At 41.7% G+C, this 21,616-nt stretch overlaps 1 protein-coding gene across 2 annotated transcripts; it reads left to right on the top strand.

Moving 5' to 3' along the window:
- The first annotated feature begins 633 nt into the window (after positions 1-633).
- Positions 634-11,724, top strand: ZIC3 (Zic family member 3). Of its 2 annotated transcripts, none has more exons than XM_059680476.1 (3): positions 634-1,940; positions 3,028-3,191; positions 4,029-6,356. In XM_059680476.1, the coding sequence occupies exons 1-3, from the start codon at positions 881-883 to the stop codon at positions 4,206-4,208; spliced, it is 1,404 nt and encodes a 467-aa protein (XP_059536459.1). In that variant the 5' UTR covers positions 634-880; the 3' UTR covers positions 4,209-6,356. The 2 variants fall into 2 exon arrangements, with proteins under 2 accessions (XP_059536459.1, XP_059536460.1); XM_059680477.1 differs by lacking the exon at positions 4,029-6,356 and adding an exon at positions 11,209-11,724 and having other exon boundaries at positions 719-1,940.
- The last annotated feature ends 9,892 nt before the right edge of the window (positions 11,725-21,616 follow it).

Genomic DNA, 21,616 nt, shown 5'->3' with positions numbered 1-21,616 from the left:
TGCACGCTTCAGGACGGAGTGAAGAGGAGGAGCGGCCTGGCTCCGCCCCGCCGGTAGTTGGCTGGAGCCTGGTTCCAGTTCCCCACAGCAGCGCAAGCCTGGCCAAGCCCACTCGCGGGCGCCCGGCCGCAGCCACCTCACCTGCCAACCGCCCGGCCGCGGCCCAATCAGAGGCGGTCGCTTGGAGGAGGCTGCCATGTTCCAAACTCTGCGCTGCCAATCAGTGTGGCGGCGGCCAATGGACTGCAGGGCCGGGGGTCAGGTGACCGGGCGCTAGCTGGTTCCCCATTGGCGCGCGCCTCACGGCCTCCCGCTCGGTTTATGTGAAAGGAGTGAGTGATTGACTTTATCAGTCCAAGGACATTACTCTGGAGGCGAAGAGGCTGGGACTCGCGCAGCGAGCAGTGCGGACCGAACCTGCCTCCTGCCCGCTGGCTGTGAGCTGGCTCTGCTATTTAGCGCAGCCCAGCCCGGAGGCCCGTGTGGAGGGAGCCTCCTGGTCCCTCGGTTGTGCTCTCTGGGAGAGGAGGGGTGCCTGGGACAGGATTAGAAAACTCCGCCCTCCACTTGTTATTTTGCTTATTTTTCTTTGTGCGCGCCAGTTAGTTTGTTAAACCAGATCTAGTCCCAGAATCTTTCTCCTCACTTCCCCTCCCCCCCTCCTCCCCACTCCAGCTCTTTCTACTACTTCCCTTCCTCCTATCCTTCTGCAGGAGACTCGCAGCGACGGAAAGTTGCAGCCCCTGGTACTGCCTTGGGGGTCTCCCGGCTGTGTCCAACTGCCGCCACCCCTCTCCGACTACAGCACTTTGGAGATCTCCTTTGCCCGCACCGTCGCTCATTGCAGCCGGATCGCCAGTGCCCAGAACGCCCCCCACCCATGACGATGCTCCTGGACGGAGGCCCACAGTTCCCTGGGCTGGGAGTGGGCAGCTTCGGCGCGCCGCGCCACCACGAGATGCCCAACCGCGAGCCGGCGGGCATGGGGCTGAGCCCCTTCGGGGACTCTCCCCACGCGGCCGCCGCAGCCGCTGCTGCTGCCTTCAAGCTGAGCCCCGCCGCGGCTCACGATCTATCTTCTGGCCAGAGTTCTGCATTCATGCCACAGGGTTCGGGTTACGCCAACGCCCTGGGCCATCACCACCACCACCACCACCACCACCATCACCACACCAGCCAGGTGCCCAGCTATGGCGGTGCCGCCTCCGCCGCCTTCAATTCCACCCGTGACTTTCTGTTCCGCCAGCGCAGCTCCGGGCTCGGCGAGGCTGCCTCGGGTGGCGGGCAGCACGCGCTCTTCGCTGGTTCCGCTAGCGGTCTGCACGCTCCAGCTGGCATTCCTGAACCATCAAGTTACCTGCTCTTCCCTGGGTTGCATGAGCAGACCACCGGGCACCCGTCGCCAACCGGGCACATGGACAACAACCAGGTCCACCTAGGGCTGCGAGGGGAGCTGTTTGGCCGTGCGGACCCGTACCGCACGGTAGCCAGCCCGCGCACGGACCCCTACACGGCCGGCGCGCAGTTTCCTAACTACAGCCCCATGAACATGAACATGGGCGTGAACGTGGCGGCCCACCACGGGCCTGGCGCCTTCTTCCGTTATATGCGGCAGCCCATCAAGCAGGAGCTGTCGTGCAAGTGGGTCGACGAAGCTCAGCTAAACAGGCCCAAGAAGAGCTGCGACCGGACCTTCAGCACCATGCACGAACTGGTGACACATGTCACCATGGAGCATGTGGGGGGCCCAGAGCAGAACAACCACGTCTGCTACTGGGAGGAGTGTCCCCGCGAGGGCAAGTCCTTCAAGGCGAAGTACAAACTGGTCAACCACATTCGAGTGCACACGGGCGAGAAACCCTTCCCATGCCCCTTCCCAGGCTGCGGAAAAATCTTTGCCCGCTCCGAGAACCTCAAGATCCACAAGAGGACCCACACAGGTAAGGATAAAGGGAGGCGGACGCGGGATTCACCGCTACACTGTGCCATGGAGCCGATGTACAGCGAGAGGGGTGATGGCCAAATAGAGGGGCGGCGCCCCTCCAGGGTCTTTGGGAAAGGAAGGATTGTCAGTGTCCCTCCATCTCTCGCCCGCCTTTCACGCCCAGCGGCGCTTTTGCCTACTTCTAACTTCCCGGGCAGACGACTCTGGTCTTTGGAACTAATTGGAACCTTCTCGCGTCCAGGGACAAACTGGCGCCGCCTCTTTTTGTCTCCCTTTCTGGGTTACTAGGAAGGGACTACGAATGTGTTGAGAGCCTATTGCTTACAAGCGATTTAGCTTTCAGCACACATTTGGGAAAAGCAACCATAGAAATGCTAATGAAAGCTAACTTTCGGTTACTTCCGCTCTTTTTTACCCGTGATTGGCACATCTCCTAATTAAATGACTGATACTTTTGTCAAACTATTTTTATTTGGAGTTCCAGGTTCAATTCAGTCCTACGGGAGGAAAGCTAACGTAGAAAAGGCATCAGTTTCGTGGCTTGCTCAGAACATCTTGTAAACTGTCTGGAGTCCCTGGATTTATATAGTTTTCTTTTTGAACGTTAAGTACGACGAACCAAGCTTTCTAATACTGAGTTTAGCAAAATCGCTGCATTTGAAAAAGGCAAATTAACAGGTACAAAGTAGGAACTAAATGGGATTGTACGTCCCGGTTCATTGTGCCGCCTAAGATTGGTTACACCCACTAGGCAGTGGCAGAATGTGGCTGCGCCTTGGGAACCCTGGGCTGGGTAGTGTGGAACCACAACTTAGGGGGAAACTTTGGAGGAGCCTGGTGATTTCCTATCCTGAGCGAGAACAAAGGGATCCGCAAGTTCTGGGCCAGCCCTGCCCCACCCCGCGCACCACTCCCAAATCAGTACGCTTAACCAGCACTCTCCGTTTTTCTCCAGGGAAAAGAGATGCTACAGCCGCTCCCTCTCCTGGAAGATCGCGGGGCGCTCCGTCTCCCGCTGCTCCGCTCCAGGAAGCTCCAGGCCCTGACCATATTTCCCCCCTTTGCATTTTTACCTTTTGCAGGTGAGAAACCTTTCAAATGTGAATTTGAAGGATGTGACAGGCGCTTTGCCAACAGCAGCGACCGCAAGAAGCACATGCACGTGCACACCTCGGACAAGCCCTATATCTGCAAAGTGTGCGACAAGTCCTACACGCACCCTAGCTCCCTGCGAAAGCACATGAAGGTAATTACCTCTTTATTAGCGGTCGGTGGTTTATAAACACTAGGCCCGATACCCGGCCGCGGAATGGAAGCGCCCGCGATGCCAACCCTGTATCCTCCACGTTAAATCCCATTTGCTCCAGCGGTGACACCTTGAACCCATTTTTAGGAACCTGGAGGGGGCGGGGGAGACCACTGTGGGGAGGAGGAGGGAGCGGGGGGCAAAGGGGGTGGGGTGGGGGGGGGCGACAATCAGTTGTTTACTGGGAAGCTCTAAACGAGCTCGCCAGGGCTTGAGGTTGCGGCGGTCGCCTCTTCCCGGCTCAGCCCGCAGTGGGAAACTAGAGTGCCGGCGCCGAACCCGGGGGTGGGTGGTTCATTGGCTCTCCCGCTTTCCATAAAACAATAGTGCCCAGAAGCGAGGTCTGATTTCTATGAAGTTGTCTGAGACCTTGCAGCGCCTAGGGCGCCTATGCCACCTTTCTCTGTACCTGCTTTCCCAAGCCAAACTGGGCTTGGTGAAATCTGGGCCCGGAGTATTTTATGTGGCCCCAAAGACCAAGTGCTTATCCCACTCCATCCGCGGAGAAAGCACCTTTGAAGGAGTATGAATAATACAGCGCTTTGTCCCTTTTCCACATGCCAATATTAGGAATAAAAGTGTTGGTGAACAACCCCGGGGTTTCTAGACATCGGTAATATAGAAATTAAAATCAAGCCAACAAAATCAGCAGCGTTTCTCTTTTAAGTGGGACACTGGGAGGTCTTGCTCGTACTGTGCTTGAATTCTGGTCTTGTATATACTTGCACAATGCCGGTTGGAATTATATTCATTATAATATATACATGTTAATTTTAGGTTCATGAATCTCAAGGGTCAGATTCCTCCCCTGCTGCCAGTTCAGGCTATGAATCTTCCACTCCACCCGCTATAGCTTCTGCAAACAGTAAAGATACCACTAAACCCCCTTCTGCAGTTCAAACTAGCACCAGCCACAACCCTGGACTTCCTCCCAATTTTAACGAATGGTACGTCTGAGGACAAACACAAACCCTGTTAACCATAAAATGGACCAAATGTATTTTAAAAAGAAAACTGAGACCAATCAAATGGAAATGGAGTTTTAAGGCAAGAGGCCATATATAGGGCTACATCTTGTTCATTGTAATTGTCTAGGAAGGTTTCTGGGTAAGATCCAAAAGTAGGCATGCCCTTTCTCAGGATTAGGAAACATGTTTTGGCATTTGAAAGATGAAAAAAAAATATTTTCACTGCTTTTTCTCCCCTTTCTCATACTGTCTGCATACGCCATCCCTAACTAAACTCCTTTAGTTCATTTTAACACTTGTCTTGTTTTTTTGAGAGGAAGTTATAGAAGGCTTGGTGGTGGTGATGTTAAGCTGATTCTTCGCCTTAGTGGTGATTGTTTAAACTCTCACAGTCTTAAACCGTGCCAAAGTCCTGTTATGTCTTGAACTTTTTCTCAAAGCATTACTCTTGTGAATGTATTTTTGTCTAATGGGGTCAAAACTGTTGGTCAGTGTTTTTCAGGATGAGGATGTGATGTTACTCTACACAGATTGTGACATTTAGTATACAGTTGCCTTTTGTAATAACTTTTTTTTTGTAAATACATACCCATTGATGCCATATTTATCGTTGTAATTTAATTATTGCTACAAGTGCCGGGAACTGAACAATATTTATGGATAAGTGTTTTCTAACAAATTCTGTACAGCTTTTGATTATAACTGCTTTAGCATTAAATTTTATTGTTTTGAAAGAACAAAATTTACAATTTTTGAACCACTGACTCCTTTCTCTTGTTTTGTAACAGCCTCCTAAAAAGAGGAGATTCGAGCAAATGAATCTTGTCTGTTGGTATTTATAACTCAGATCCCTTTTTTAATTGTTATATTATTTTTCTACTGTGGTATGGATTATTTACAGTGTCATTTTCCATCTGGTAAGATCCTCCTTTCTTTATCTCTAGCTCAGATGGTTCTTTAACTGCGAGTTTAAATGTGCTTGTCCCCAATTTTCGGCATGCAAATCAAATATTACTGATCAATTCAGTTAGTGGCCATGACATCTCAATCTTGTACTTCAAAGACTGAGAAGCTGGATTTAATCATCCCTGCCCTACATATATAAACATGAGGTAACCTAATGAGTTTTATGTCCCTTACTTTTTTATTACCTTACATAAAAATGAACATCTCAGCAGGATGCATGTCCTTCTATTCTATTGAGAGATTACCCATATACCTATATATGTTTGTATCTATGACTTACCTAATCTGCCTATCACATCTACCGAGCTATCTATATATTTTCAAAAGTAAGCATGTCTGAAACAGTGGTGATGAGTAAGGCCAGTTGAGCCTGCTTACTTAAGGTTAAAGTGCTTCTTAAAAAATAAAACCATAGTCCATTTAAAATTTGAGAAGGCAAAGTCTGATTTGTTTTACTGTATATAGTTCAATTCATAATTTTCACAATTATTCATAACCTTTTTATAGTGGTATAATAACTGCAGCAGTTCTGAAATTATATTATGAAAAGAAAATTCATTTGCAAAATGTGTATTTTTAAAGTTCATGGTTTGTAGGCAAAGATGTTAAGAACATTGTTTCCATTAAAATCAATAACAATGAAAAATGGTTGTTTGCTTTGTAATAAAATATTAACAATCCATTCAATCTTTAGTGAAGCAACTCATTTGGACAAACAGTTTTTACAGTTATATGAAAAACAAACTGCTTACTATTTGGGGGGGTTGGAGTGGGTAGAGAATTAAAACTTCTTTTACTAACTTAGGGGGCTGTTTAATATTGAGAGCCCAATCTCTGCATGAATAACCAGCTTGCAAATCAGTAAATAGAATGGTGGAGATAACGAATTGTAAAGAATTTAGAAATGTAATGAATAGGCTTAAGTACCCTCCTTCTCTTGAAGGGGCAATGATCTAGGTTTTTTGGTGGCAGTCAATTTGGTATTATACATAATCATTTTGAATTCTAGAATTTTGTTTATTGTTATTTTTAAAGAAATAAAGTCTTGGCACATCTTATTTATGTTATAACATTTTTGTATTTGGTGCCTGAATTTTTAAATGTTTAAATAAATTAACCTTAAATTGAAATGCTCAGAACTGATGATTAAAAGAAATTTTGATTCCCTGGATACAGTTGAAGCAGTCTATTTTAAGTTATCTATTGATGTTTATCAACAGACAGTTAATTATTCATAGCTTCTAATTGCAAATTGCTTTGGGTATGATTTTTTTGTTTGTGGAGAAGGGTTTTTTTTTTTTGTTTTTTTTTTTTTTTTCACTTTCCTCCACCAGTAGAGAAGGCAAAGGCCTGAATACCATGAACAGAGATTGGGATGACTTCACAAATGATGAGCAGGTAACCTGGTCAGTATACCATACAACTCCTACCCCAGACATTCCAGTCTTGACCTTGACATTGAGGGTACTGGGTCAAATTCCTATTTCAGGATTTTTCTTTCACTCCAAACCAAAGAGTGTTAAATGCTCAGTAAATTTTCAGGAAGTGTATACTCATAAGATTGGCTGAAAACATATTCAAACTGAAGTCTAAAAAGTGTTTTTCTTCTGAAATATTCAGTGAACTTTAACAGTTCACTGTTTTCTTCATGAATTCCTTTTCTACCCTCACCCAAACTTAAACCTAATCTTAAATGAGAGTAGAGTGATGGGTTCGATGCAAGATTCTCTCAGAAACTAGCTTCATCTCCCCCCTTACGAATATTAAATATATCTTTAGAAGACAAAAATAAGAGTTTTATCTTTCCTGAGTAAGCTTGAAATTATTTACCAAAAACTTTACAATAAAACATTGTGTCCTAAGAGGGAAAAAAATGACAATTAACAATGATGATAACCAATATTAAGATAATGTGAAAGTTTTACCCCCCTATACACAATTTCCTCTAATTTGGATGTAGCATCATATTTATCATAGTCTATGTCCTTTGCTCTTGTCAATTTTTACAAAGAAAAGTAGAAAACTTCAGATTTTCTTCCTATAATTTGACTTTGGGCATGCACATTTACACTCTTGAATTTTCAGGAAATATCTTTAAAGAATAAGCACCTCCCCTCCCCTCAACAAACAAAACCTTGCAACCCTAAAAATGGCTCAGCTGGAAAACATGAATGTCATTTGGCCTCTAATTATTATATACCACTAATTTCATTCTTGCTCTGGTAAGATCTTTGTTAACAGTCCATTACCTTCAAAAATGGGTGGTTTAGCTTAAGATTTCCACTGTTGGGCAGGGAAGGGGGAAGTGTATGTTTCCACGCAGACAGAAAATTGGCTTTTATTCAGTTTGGAAGGTTAAAGATCAGGATCCAGGCTAAGCGAGGTAGGCAGTCTTAGCAAGTTCCAGGGTTTGAGAGCCAGCGGGGACAGCCTCTGCTCACTAAGCCTTCCAGGAAAGTTGTGTTCAGGATTCCTTGCCCCTCCCCCCTTCTCGCTGCCTGCTGTCTTCTTATCCCCAGGCTCCCTCTCCTCCCCCCAATACCCTCTCCTCAAACATACGAAAAAAAGTCCAAGGGCCTCTTTCCACTTAAGTTTCTCAAAGAATCGCCACCGGCGTGTCCATACCCTGAAGAGCGGTTCTCTGCTTGGCAGCTTGGATGGTTTTCTCTCGGGATGTCTGACTCTGAAGGCTCAAGTCTCTAGTCGGGATTTGCCCCGCGATGAGACCAAGCGTTCTGGAAGTCGGCGCACCCAGGTTCCCTATCCAGACCAAGTTCTTGCAAGTCCCAGTCAAAGCTCCGAGGGGGTTGGGGGGAGGACCTCATTTCCTCTGGTCAATTCTCTTTGCGGTCTTGGCCCGCTGACCCTTTGACCTCCACCTACAGGGCGCTTGGCGGCCGTAAGCCGGCGGTCGACCCGGCTTCGAGGACGCTTCGCGCCCCATCGCCTCCCGGCCTCATTAGGCTGACGGGGCTGTAAAGCAGGAATCAGTTGCTGCCTAATCCGGACCTGGGGTCAATACGAGCCCAAACAATGGTGAGCTCCGAAGGCCACTGCGTAGCGTTGGCCACAAACTTTGTGATCCATTCGTTTTCTTAAGGTGGGGGTGGGAAGAGGCGAGGGAGGGAGGTACTTGTACACCCGAAAACTGCTCTTAAAACGAGTGTACTCTCCCTCGACCTTCCAATCTCTTAGCAGTGCTATGGATTGGAAGGGGTGTAGAGGCCCGCACGAAGGGCTGTCCCTGTGCGGGGGAAAAACAGACTTTGAAGTGAGTTTTTAGCGCACACATGTGAGCTCAGCCAGGGCTGGAGCCGGGACCTGCTGGGAGGAAAGAGAAGGCTCAGCCCGGGCCCGACCCCTCCCCCGCTTCCCGTCGCTCCAGCCTTTTCTAGCCCCGGCTGGGGGTCCGCCACCCCCTCCCCACTCTCGGGCCCTCTTCCTGCGCAGGCGCACACTCCATAGCCGTCGGGTCGGATTTTGCTGGGAGGTGGTGGGGGCCAGAGTTGAAAGCGCCTTTGCAGCGACGCGGCCTCCACTGAGCCAGGAGGGAAAAGAAGAGAGGCGTGTGGGAAAAGGGGGATTGGTTTTGGGGCGGCTGTCGAGTCGTGAACGTGGCGGCCTTATGCGAACCCCCGCGGAGCCAGCAAAGCTCAGACTGCGGGCTGAAAAACTGTCTTCTGGTTTAAATTCCCTTGTTATTTCACAGCTCTGAGGCCTCTCGGGAGGATGTGGGTCGTGGCGGTCAAACGCAAAATTGTTAAAAAACAGAAGCAAAGAAGTTCTTCCAGGGCATTCTGGGAGGTAGAAGTTGCTAGCCTTCTGGAGGTTGGGTTTCCCAGGGGGACTTAGATGTGAAACCTTCCAGAGCTCGCCCCACCCTCCAGTCCCGACTTAAAACCTCCGGACCCCCATGGGGGAGGGCATACTATTTTGAGTTATAGTGCAAGGGTCGAGATTCCACAGCACCTTCCAGCCCTTAAAAATGTCAATGACTGGACAGACACTATGTTCTCTTCTAGGACAATGGAGAGGCCCATGAACGGCTCACATAGGCACCTTTGCCAAAACTCTGTTTTCTGCATATCTCATTTAAACGTGGGCCTATGAAAAATGGAACTGTCGAAGCTCTTGTGTGTGCTCTAACTGCTGGTGGTCTTAACAAGAAAAATAAAAAGGCCACAATCCTGAAACTTTCATTCAACTTTGCTTAACTAACTGCCTTAATGCGAAGTGTGAAAGAACCTTTCTGATTGCTCTGGGATCTTGAGCTTGTCTTTACTCTGCAGAAAAATGCTGCAGATTCACTAAAATATAGGATTAAAAATTGTAGGTATCAACCCTCTGGCTCCTCTAGGAAAATAAGAAGCACGAATTCTTTCAGGTTGGGTGTTCTTGAAGGCCAACAGCTACACGAAAAGGCAACCTTCTTGGGGCTGATTCCTGTCAAGCATTTGGGCTTCTGAAGGTGTGGGGCAGTTCCTGTAGGGCACTTTGGAGAGGACCCCAGGTGGGTGGGCAGGTCATTAGTAATGCTGGCCCAGAACTGGGGAAAATCTACAAAACAGTGCCTTTATCTCCAGAGAACAATTGATGGGGTTGTCTTTCCTCCTTTTCAGTGCACAAAGAATAAGGCTTTGGAGCAAGAATTCAGAATATGCATTTAAGTTGCCATACTTTACTGGAAACCTATGGGCAATTAAAATAAGCATGCGCTGTAGTATTTTCTTCCCTTTTCTTATGTGTGATTCCTTCAAGTCAAGGGCGCTGCAGACAGTTTGAAAACTTGTTTTGAAATTGCCATCAAATAGGTCTTTCCCCTTTTCCCCCCTTGGGTAAACTTTCCTTTCTGGGTTCAGCCACTCCCCTCCACTCCCTCAATGGACCATGGTACTGACATCTTGAGATCAAAGGAAGTAGATGGTGCTTGCTGTATACTTTATTTTTCCATGCTGTAGTTTGAACCCTGAGTTTTGAGATTTTTCCTGGTTAAAAAACTCTTGGTACAAAAAGTGTGAAAAGTGAAAAGTTCATTCACTTGAAAAAGCTTTAGCTAATGGTTAGGCAGTTTGTCTCTTTAAGAACTAAAAAAGCCAGATTGTTTCTTAATTTGACTTTAAAATCAAGCTAAGCCCTGGACAGGTAGCTCAGTTGGTTAGAGCATCTTCCTGAAACACCAAGGTTTTGGGTCCCATCTCCTATCATGACACATAGAAGAAGCAACCAGTAAGTACATGAATAGGTCATAACACATTGATGCATCACTCTGTCTTTCACCAATAAAAAAATTAAAATCTAGCTAAAGATGCACTGGTGAACTGTCTCCCCTGGATTCCTGTGGTGTTCTTCGGATCATTTGATATGATAAAAGTCTGCTCAATTTTTAGAGGAGTTAAGTGAATGGAATTTCTGCAAAACTAGATGAATGATAAGTTGGTAGAAATCATAGTTGAATGATGACGCCAAAGGGCACTGCCTTTCCCACTGAGGTTTGGTTTCTACAATAACTATTAAAATTTACAGCTTGAAAAACACTTATTTTGCAGAAAGCATTTAAATGAGGGAGTGCAGAGCATTTGAACTAACAGTAACTTAACATAAGAGCAAAACTTCTTTGAATAAGATTAGAGAAATTCATGTTTTTTAAAAAAATTGTTAAAACTAAAGAAATATCTTTCTTTAAAAATCATTTACCAAAGCAAACAATTTTGTGATGGTAGTTCAACCTGTTTACAAATCTGATGAATGTGAGCTTTACAGCAACTATAAAAATAACCTTCACCAGATGGCAAGTTTATGATATTTGATCCTTAATAGAATGTACATGTTATCTAATGTGTTTTATTAAAACCCAGCCTATGAAAGACCATTTGAAATATAAAGTGTTAAAAATAACAGGTTCCATCATGTTTTATTATAAACTATCATTTGAAACAACATCCAGTAACATTTTATTAAAATTTTTGAGAGTAAATGTAGCCTGTTTTGAGCTATCTGCAGTTCACTTTTTGTTCTTTTGCCAGTGTTGTCCTGCTTGGTATCCGGGACAGTCTCTAATTCCTGATGAAGAACTTGATACTGATGTTGGTATGCAGCAGCCAGCCCTCCATAACACTACCTATGCTAAATGCAGGGTTAATGCCGAACCTACTGTGCAAGAAATGATTTACTGATGAGGTTTCAAAGAAAACCACATCAATTTGATTGTCTGTTACCTTGAAGTGATAATTTTAAGAGTAGTAGCTTCTTCCTTAGCTACAAAAAGACTATTTTCTTCTTTTGGTATATTCAGTCTGTGTTGAGCAATCATTTGTGAAATGAAAAGCAAAAAAGCCCCCACCCTGTATTATGAATTGGACAATGGAGGTGAAGACTGGTCTGTTTCATTACCCAGTATGTATTATCTCGTGCATTGTGTTGACCTTGTTGAAATTCTCTTTCAAATAATTTGCACTCCACACATGTTTAAAACTAGCAATATGAATGCTTGTTTTATTAATTTCATATGTTTGTGTTCGAAAAGCAATACTCAGGATCCCTACAACTGTTGTTTGACCTAAATAAAACATTTAAATTATTTTTGTGATTATTGTTTTATTACAGTGACAATTATAGCTCCTAAATAACCTTGATTAATCTGTTGAATGACAACAATTTATATTTTATTCACATTTCTTATAATATAACTGGACTTCCACTGAGCAATAAACTTGGGGTGGGGGATAACCCACTCATCAAATCCCAATCAACTTTTTGAGCTCTATTTTCCTGGAGGGACTCAACCAGGTGCTAGGGAGTTCAGGGGAAGAATTCAAAGTCAAGAATTGATTAGGGTGATTAGAAGGAATAACTGGAGGAAAGAGTTTGGAGAGGAAAAAAGAACATTTGAACACCACTATTTGGGTGAGAAAGAGAGGGAAAGACAAAGATGAAGATTATCTCAAAGGAGAAAGGAAGGCCTCTGGAGAGGAAAGACATTGCAGCATAGCACATTAAATGTACATTATTCAGAAGCCTCAAAGTGATTCATGGGGCAGACAACTTTCAACCATTGATTAGAACACTCATAAAATCATGGAATATAGGTGTTATTAAAACACAAGTTGTTATTAATTAACTGTAATGTTAGGCAAGATGAAGATACTTCAGAGAGAAATTCTTGGAACACTAGATACTTGATTTCTCATTTTAAATTTAACATCTGTAATCTAATCTAATCTGTGAGTGGCCATCATTGTATTTATTTGACATGATTATGCCATGATGAGTTATAAAATTGCAGCCTGATAGAGTATATTGCGATTGATTCTTTTGATCCAGTTTTATTGAAATTTCTGCTAAGTAGGCTGATGATACTGTAATTTTTAAGTAAAGGAAAAACTACTCATCTCCTTCTGATTTTTTATGTTAATTTATTTTGAGAGTAGGAGTACAGGCCAGTAAGAAAGACTGTGAATCTTTGATTCTTAGCTCCCTAAAACTTTACACTTCTGTATCCCCCATAACGATGTTGGTAGAATTTTTTGTTTATAAGAAAAAGAAGTAAAAACAAAACAAAACAAAAAATAAAACAGAAAACTGTTCTTTCAAACAGACAGTGTAGTATTGTAAAAGGATTATTTTTAAAGATCCTTGAAAATGTAAATTACAAATTTCTGTATGGGTCAGCTGCACCATGATAATAATATCTCCTAGGTTTATTCTAAGAATAAGCAAGAAAATGTCCACAAAGAGCCTGGCACAGAGTCAAATGTTAATTCCCTTCTTTTTTCCTTGTACGTAGCTTTTGTTTTGTTGCTTTGGGGAAGTTTCTTAATTTTAATGTTATGGAATATTTTACTAAAAACATATAGTGATTTATACTGGGGTGCAAATTAATGCAGTTTTCAGAAAATGTATGGAGACTCAAGGGCATATAAGAAATACAGTATTTCATAAGCATAATCACTAGATATGAATATTTAAACATAAAATTAAAACGTTATTAAATGCATGTTCATTATCTTCTATTGAATACATGTATTATTAGATAAAAATAAGTTGTGTATTTAACAATCTGATCTGTAAACAGTACTTTAATAGTTTACTTTTAATTGGATAAAACTTTTACTTTAGTCAACAGACTTATTCTTATTATATTTAAATTAGATGACAATTTTACAACATGAAAATTGGCATCTGCATTTAACAAAAAGATTAAATTTTATGATATCTTAAATTATTCAGTTTCCCACTACTAAATTTATGTTAGCATTAAGCAGGTGAGACCATAGAGTAATGAGACTGATTTTCTTGTGAGGCTTGGAAGCTAGTTCTGAAAGCCATTCCGAAATAGAAGTCTGAAATGTTTTTACCAATGTCAGCATCTTTAGAATAAATTTATGGACTCCCTAAGTGATTGCCTTACTTAAGATAAAACCAGAACAAACAACAGCTAACAGTCTTATTGCTTTATAACCATACTTTTGTTTTTATTATGTTTTAAAAGGATACCCTGATTATTTTCTAAATATATAAAAGCCTAAGTGACCTTTTGACCATTCAACTGTTCCACTGGTAGCTATAACGTGCGCTGACCACCAGGGGACAGATGCTCAACGCACAGGCATGGAAACATAGAACAGACTGATGAATCTCAGAGGGAAATGGGCAGGGGGGAGGGCGGGAAGAGATTAACCAAAGATCTTATATGCATACTAGAGGCCTGTGCACCGGTGAGGTCCTTTGGCCTGGCCTGTGGGGATCTGGCCGAATCCATACACTGGGCCTCCGACATCCCCTGAGGGGTCCTGGATTGCAAGAGGGCGCAGGCACCTGGCTTGTAGTATGTTAATAAAATTGAGGCTTGACTGAAAGTATAGAAATGATGTATTACAGCATTATGAAATGTATTTTTTCTCAGTTATAGGCATATTTATGCAGTAAAACAAAACCAAAACAGCAACACACTAAACTCTTCTCAGATGAACTAAGTGGAGAGCATTTCTTTCTTTCCCACTGATTTTGGGGACCTGGAGTTTCCTAGAGAGTCTCTATGGCTGATGATAATGACTTTTGTACAGAGGCCTGGGACACCTTTTTTTTTTTTCATTATTCCTTTTTTCACTGGTTTATCACCTTTATCTTTCTGATCCTACCCTCTTAAATGTGGGGGCCAGCTGTGTTAAACTTAAATTTTGATTATTGGTTGTTTGTTACCTAGTAAAGTAAACTTCGTTAAGCAAGGTTATATTAAACTAGTGGCCCGGTGCATGAAATTCATGCATGGGAGGGGTGTTCCCTCAGCCCAGCTTGCACCATCTCCAAACGGTGACCACTTGGGGGATGTCCAACAGCTGGTTTAGGCCCAGGATCAGGCCTAAACCAGCAGTCGGACATCCCTCTTGTAATCTGGGACTGCTGGCTCCTAACCGCTCACCTGTCTGCCTGCCTGACCACCCCTAACTGTCTTTGCCTGCCTGCCTGATTACCCTTAACCCCTCTGCCTGCCTGATCACCCCTAACTTCCCTCCCCTGCCGGCCTGATCTTGCCCCCCAACTGCGCTGCCCTGCCGGCCTGATCACCCCTAATGGCCTCTGCTTCAGCCCCCACCAAGATGGCTTTGTCCAGAAGGAAGTCAGATGTCCAGAAGATGGCCAGTCGACCCAGTCTAATTAGCATATTACCCTTTTAGTAGTATAGATAGATTATATAGGATAGGATTGCTTAAATGGGGGGGAAAGCCTTTTTCATCAGGAGGAGATGCTCTTGGCAGACAAAAATACATAATTCCTATATCTGGACTGATAGCCAGCCATATGTACTATACTGCCAAACCAGTCATTAAAAAATTGAGCCACTTTCTTACACCTTACACCAAACAGCTGTTGCCCTTAAAACACCTCCTCAGCCCCCATCTTAGGTTCTGCCTTCCCAGTTCACCCAGATTAGGTTCTGAGTTGTCGGTTTCTATGCCAGACAGTGTCAAAAGCTCCACCTCCTAGGCAGCCATTGGCTCCTTACACTTCACTCAGATTTGGTTCTGATTGGTAGGTTTCTATGCCAGTCAGCATCTCTGGGCCTATCAACAGGCCTGATCAGAGAGGTGCGGCTACTGGCCAGTCCCGGAGAGAAAGAGAGAGGCAAGTGCTGATCAACAGCTGCCACAGAGGCTACGGATCAGACCCTGCTTCTCTCTCCAGTCCTCTCTTTGAGCCTGATCCTCAGACCCCTCAGCAGTCAGTGCTGGGTCGGGGTGCCCGCACTGGTGGCAGTCAGTGCTGACTTCTGGTCGGTCAAGCCTTCGGTCGTTTTGGATGTTATGGACCCTGGGTTTTTATATATTAGGATGACCAATTTCAAAACTGATGTCTAGTGCAGTGCTGTAGTGCCTCCCATGGCCATATCCTCATTCTATAGTCCAAAGGATCAAGTCAGTAAGCACAGTCTTCCCATAGAACAGGTAGGGGGATTTGGGGTGGGGACAAAAGAAGAGATTTGTAGATTCTTAGAGAAGTCTTCCTGCTCCTGTTGCTTTTTATTGAACTTTCTGTAAGGGAAAAATACTTTTTTTTTTTTTAAATCAGGTAATCAGGAACTTCCTTCTGTAAATGGCTCAGAGTCAATAATAGGAGGTTATTTGTGGTACAGATAAATAAATGCATTTTAACATTTTGATATAAAGCTAGTGCATAAAAGTCATTTACAAATAATTCATTAATTTTATCCAGTTGGAACTTACACAGAAAAGCTACACTCATATTTTTGCATCAAATCATCAACAAAATTTGTAATTTATTGGCCAGCTGATAACATTTCTTTGGAGACTTCACTATTCTTTACAAAAAATATTTAGCCAGGGTATCCACTGAGATGTGACATCTTATTGGTTGTGGTGATAAGCCCAAACAGAAGGTGTTTCATTAACTTCTGACCATTGACATATTAAATGAAGATGTTCAGTTGTGCAACATCAGTAATTTCGATTGATCCATCAATCACCAGTATCTAGCAGCCATCATGTTTCACTTTGCTAACAAGCTGATATCCCACATCTGATGCCAACAGCTCTGTTCTTTCAAACAAGACATGTTTGATAAAGAAATCTTTTCAGAATCATTATGCACTTCAGCATTTGTCTTTTCTTCCAGCACAGCATCTGTGCATCTGCTCCATCACATGTCTACTCCTTGATCATTTCTGAACCTTCCATGGTTTTTGAAACTGATTTGTGGGTATATCAAGGATATGAAATGGAGCTTCATCCATTGAATGTTATGTTATTGAACACTGAAACTCAATATTTATGTCCAAGGCACTAGATTTAATCTTGTGACTGAGACTGCCAGGAAGTGTTCTCACAAGACTTTCTGATAAGACATTATTGTGAAAGAAATTAAATCGGAGAGGAAAAAGAAGCCCTAATTAAGGAAAACCACTAAGGACATCTTTTTTGGGGGTTGTTGTCTTTGCTATGGATACTTGAACTCACACCACATTTATAGTGCTGAAAAATTTCAGAGCTTTAAGGCATCTCTCTGAACTGTTGAAATGAAAATTCACAGGTCCAACTGGTTTAAAATGCTCTGGTGGGGTCCCCTGGCCTGGCAATTCATACTTTAGTAAGCCCCGTTTAACTGGATAATTTGCTTATAAACATAAAACTGAGGAAGTCTTAATCTCTAGTTTGCATATGTCTGGATTGCTTGCATCTGGCTCCAATATATTTCCTGTAATTGCACATTGACTAATTGCATAATACAGCTATTTGAACACTGAATTTAAGCACAAATGCTTCTATTAACACTGTAATCACTTTGGATAAGTGAGTGAATATTTGGAATATAGTACTTGAAAATCAGAACACAGTGAAATAAGCACTTCCCTATTTTAAAAAACAAAAATCTAGAAAAAACTTTGAATTTATAATTAACTAATATGGTTTTCTATTGGGTAAATATTAAATCAGAAAATCAATTGGTAATTGATAAATGCAAAAACTTGATATACAGTAAATATTTTATCAATTCTTCTACACTTGCATCTTTTAAGTGTTTTAAATTGAGCATCTATATATAATATAAATATATTAATTAAGACTAAATTATTTTGAAAGGGTAATTTTGCATTTGTTTTCAATTTTCAGTCATTTCTTAAAATGTGTGGCCTTAGGCATTTTTTGTTGAGGTGGGGAAAGATTACTTCTGTCGCCTACACAAATTGAAACATATTTGATGCATATGTGGTGTTTCATAAAGGAATCATGGCTTATGTGTACACACACACACACACACACATATATATATATATATTCATTTAGATTAAAAGTATGTGTTCATAGTAGTTTGGTGTTCAAAACTAAAATTCCTGGTAGAATCAGAAGAGATCAGTGTATAAAATAGATGATATAACTTATTTCTTCAGTGCTATAAAACATTACAATTCCTGTGCTAACTGTAAGTTGAGTGGCTTGAATATTTGTTTGATTTTTAAATGTATTGTCTAGAATGAAAGAAGTGGGGCACCTCACTGATCCTCAGGTTGAGCATTAACCTTAAGCATATGTTATGTATCTCAGCCTTTCCTCCATTTTTTTTTTTTTTTGTTAATCCTCACCCAAGATATTTTTTCCATTGATTTTTCAAGAGAGTGAAAGAGACAGGGAGAGACAGAGGGAGAAGCATTGATGTGAGAGAGACATATCAATTGGTTGCCTCCCACACAGGCTGACCAGGGGAATGAGCTTACAACTGAGGTACGTGCTCTTGACTGTAATTGAACCCTAGACCTATCAGTCAGAGGGCCAATGCTTTATCCACTGAGTCAAACCGGCTAAGGCTCCCCCCACCTTAAATGGTTAAATTCAGGACACAATCTGAGGACCATTTCAGGAACTTTTCTACGTTAAACATTCTAAAATGCAGAGAATGGCTGTATCTAATCGAACCCAAAATTTCAGTTTTTCAAAAAAAATATTCAATATTAATTGTGAAGTTATTTAAATTGATTGATTCATTAAATCAACTGGATGTTCTGGCATTGTGCAGGGACAACTCTGTTTATACATACAAAATGATATGGAAAGTCAGGAAATTATACATAGATAGCTAGGTGTTAAAGAAATTGACTTTTGTTCCTACCATGTCCCTGGCTTGGCACAGTGTCCATCAATAAATGAGCATTGAATAACTAAAAGTTTGTTTACATGATTCAATCAACATTTTGTATATATTTTTTTGCTTATTTAGAGATTTCCACAGAATCATAGGGTAAAGAGGCTACCTGGTGTGTGGCTTGTGAGTCACTGGTATCAGCATTTCTCAGACCCAACTCAGATAAATGTAATCAAACTTATCAATGTCAGAATCTGGGGTTATGCCTTTGAAACAAGTGTTCCAGGTGAATCTGATATATATGAAAGTTTTAGAATTTCAGAGAATTTTTTTTTCATGACAAGTCCTTTATTGCTCCCTCAGAGTGGGAAATTGTCACTTAGAAAGCTGATAGGGCCCTAGCTGGTTTGGCTAAGTGGATAGAGTCAGCCTGCAGACTGAAGGGTCCTGGGTTCAATTCTAGTCAAGGGCACATGCCCGGGTTGCGGGATTGATCCACGGTAGGGGGCATGCAGGAGGCAGCCAGTCAATGATTCTCTCTCATCATTTTTTTTTAAATTAAATCTTTATTGTTCAGATTATTACATTTGTTCCTCTTTTTTCCCCCCATAACTCCCCTCCTCCCAGTTCCCGCCCTACCCTCCGCCCTCACTCCCCACCCACTGTCCTCATCCATAGGTGCACGATTTTTGTCCAGTAGAATTTCAGAGAATTTCAAAACTGTTTTTACAGAGAATGTCAAAACTCTTATCAATTTACCTACTTGTTCACCAGTGGTTTTTAACAGTCAGTATATCAAAATGGCCTGCTTAATTAATAAACTTCAAAATGACTTTTGTCTGAGGAAATATTTTTCCTAGTGTGGACAATTGTCTCAATTCTCTCTTTTTCATTTTGCCAACATAGAACTGCCAACCATTCAGAGACACAGAGATATAGCTCTGAGGACAAATTGGTATCTAAAAACAGGGGGTAGATTCCTCAGCATGTCTTTGTTTGATTCAATGTTTAATTTAAATGCCAAACCCAAGCCTTTTTGTATTTCTGATCATTTCCTGTTCTTTATGCTAAAAAATCCTCCTCCAGTTTTCTGCAACTTTGTATTTCAATTATCATGACATATTAAAAATGGTAACCTTATAAGTACTGGGCTGTCTTAAGAATTCTAGCACTTCCTAAATAGGAAAATAATGCCCTTGCTTTTTCTGTAATGAATAAGAACAATGATTTCTTTTCCTTTTTATTGAATTTATTAAGGTGACACTAGTTAATAAAATTACACAGGTTTCAATTCCACAACACTTCATCTGTACACTGTATTGTGTGTTCATCACCCCAAGTCAAATCTCCTTCCATTATCATTTATGCTCCGTATACCCTTCTCCACCTCCCTCCCAGTCACCACCCTGTTGTCTCTGTCCTTGAGTATTTTCTTTTTTGCTCAATCTTCCCTCCACCCAGCCTCCCAACCACCTACCACAGCTGTCAGCCTGCTCTCTATCTATGAGTCCAAAGGACAATAATTCTTTCACCTTCCCTATACCTCTATTAGACATAGTTGGGAGGAAAAGCTAACTCTAAAGTTAACTTTTATCATTATGGATGCTAAAGGATTTTTTTTTCATTATAGTAAAAAAAATACCTGTTTGAATGAAACAAGTATAGACATTTAGCTTATCTACATTTTTTTTTAAGCCATAGAGTGCTCTCCACTGAGTTTTTTTTTAATACAGGCAGTTCCAACAAATAATGTTACGTTCCAAAATTTGCTTTTGAAGTTTTGGGTTATTTTAAACTCACAACTTATTTCTCCCTACAATCACTAATAGAGTCCCTGAACTGCCTCACAGAAACTTAAACAAATAATTTCTTCAATTTGAACATTAACTCACAATGTAGTCAGATGATGGAACCATAATAGTTAATGCTTGGTGACTCAACTACAGATGCCAAAGGCACCCTTTTGCTCTCCTTACCAAGCTGCCTAGATGAAATGGGGGCAGTAATGGTGGAGGTAGGAAAAGAGGAGAGCATCTTTTTCTTTTGTATCATCCCCTTGTGGTTTGGATAGGGCTGAGGAAAGTTCTAGAGCTGGAGTGTGCATTGAACTGGGTTTCTGATGTAGGATCCAGCCTTTAACTGCACATAAGGAATGGACAAAGGGAACAAATTGACAGTGTGTTGGAATTTGCAAAGCAGGCACTTTGTAAGGCAGCATCCTCCCTTTTTTTAGATCCACCCCCTCACAACTACCCTCCCACCTCCAACCCCTGCTCTTTTTCCTATTCTGCTTTGAATAGCTCTCCTTTATCTCAGTTAAAAGGTTTGGTTTCCAGTCAGAGGAAAAGTAAACTAACTGAATCTACCCAAATTACAGAAAAATGAAAGAATGAAGGAAAATGATTTTAGCAGTAATAGATTATTTTGCACTTCATGAAAAGCACTGTGCCCTTGATTTAACTTTAATATTTTTGTTTTATCAGTAAACAATTATTTCTCATTCCAAAAACAAAATCACCTTTTCAACTTTGTGTGTGTATTTTTGACACATGTGCTCTCAAAACATGCACATATCCTCAAAACAGTACATTAATTCATATCAAGCCTCTTCTATCTTGAGGACAAACTACAATAATGTTTATATAAATAGTGTTTGCAGAAAAGGATTGTATAAAATCAGAAAAAAAGCCATATTTTTGTCTGTGGCTTCTGGATTGTTTTTAGCTTTTTTTTTCTGTTACAATTTCCTGAGAACTTTTTGAGTGCACTTTTTACTTAAATGTCAAGTTTGTTAAATTCAACTTATCTTAAAAGATAAAGTAGTTCAACCTGTAAAATTTGGTTAGGTGGTTCCTAATTTTATGCTAATTTGTAATCCAATTCCTTACATTTTTAGTAATGATTTTTATTTCAATGTTAAATTTTCAGGTAAAAGTGTCAGAACAATTTTTAGTGAGACAAATAATGAAATAGATGTAATTAATTTAAATTAAGTTGTAATAAATGTTTGTCATTTAACTCCAACCTGATGTTAAAAAGAACCCAAGTATGATAAACCAGGATAATTCTAGCTTTGGAACTCATCTCTAAATTCCTACATATTAAGAGAGGTAATTGAAAGGCTGTCCTTACAGGCACTCTTATGAAATGTTCTTATTCTTTCTTGTCCCTTGGATTCTGGAGAGGATTAGGGAGGTAGCTGATTACTAATGTTGTATACTCAGTAAACCGCTCACTTCTTGGTGGTGCTGCCTCCAAGTAGTTTTCATTGGCAGTTTGTGAACTTCCCTGGATTTTTAAAGACTCTCCTTATTGTGTCATAAAATGCAATTTCCTTTG

This window comes from Myotis daubentonii, chromosome X, assembly GCF_963259705.1.
Source record: "Myotis daubentonii chromosome X, mMyoDau2.1, whole genome shotgun sequence".
Classification (NCBI taxonomy): domain Eukaryota; kingdom Metazoa; phylum Chordata; class Mammalia; order Chiroptera; family Vespertilionidae; genus Myotis; species Myotis daubentonii.
This window is presented reverse-complemented; position numbering and strand designations above follow the sequence as displayed.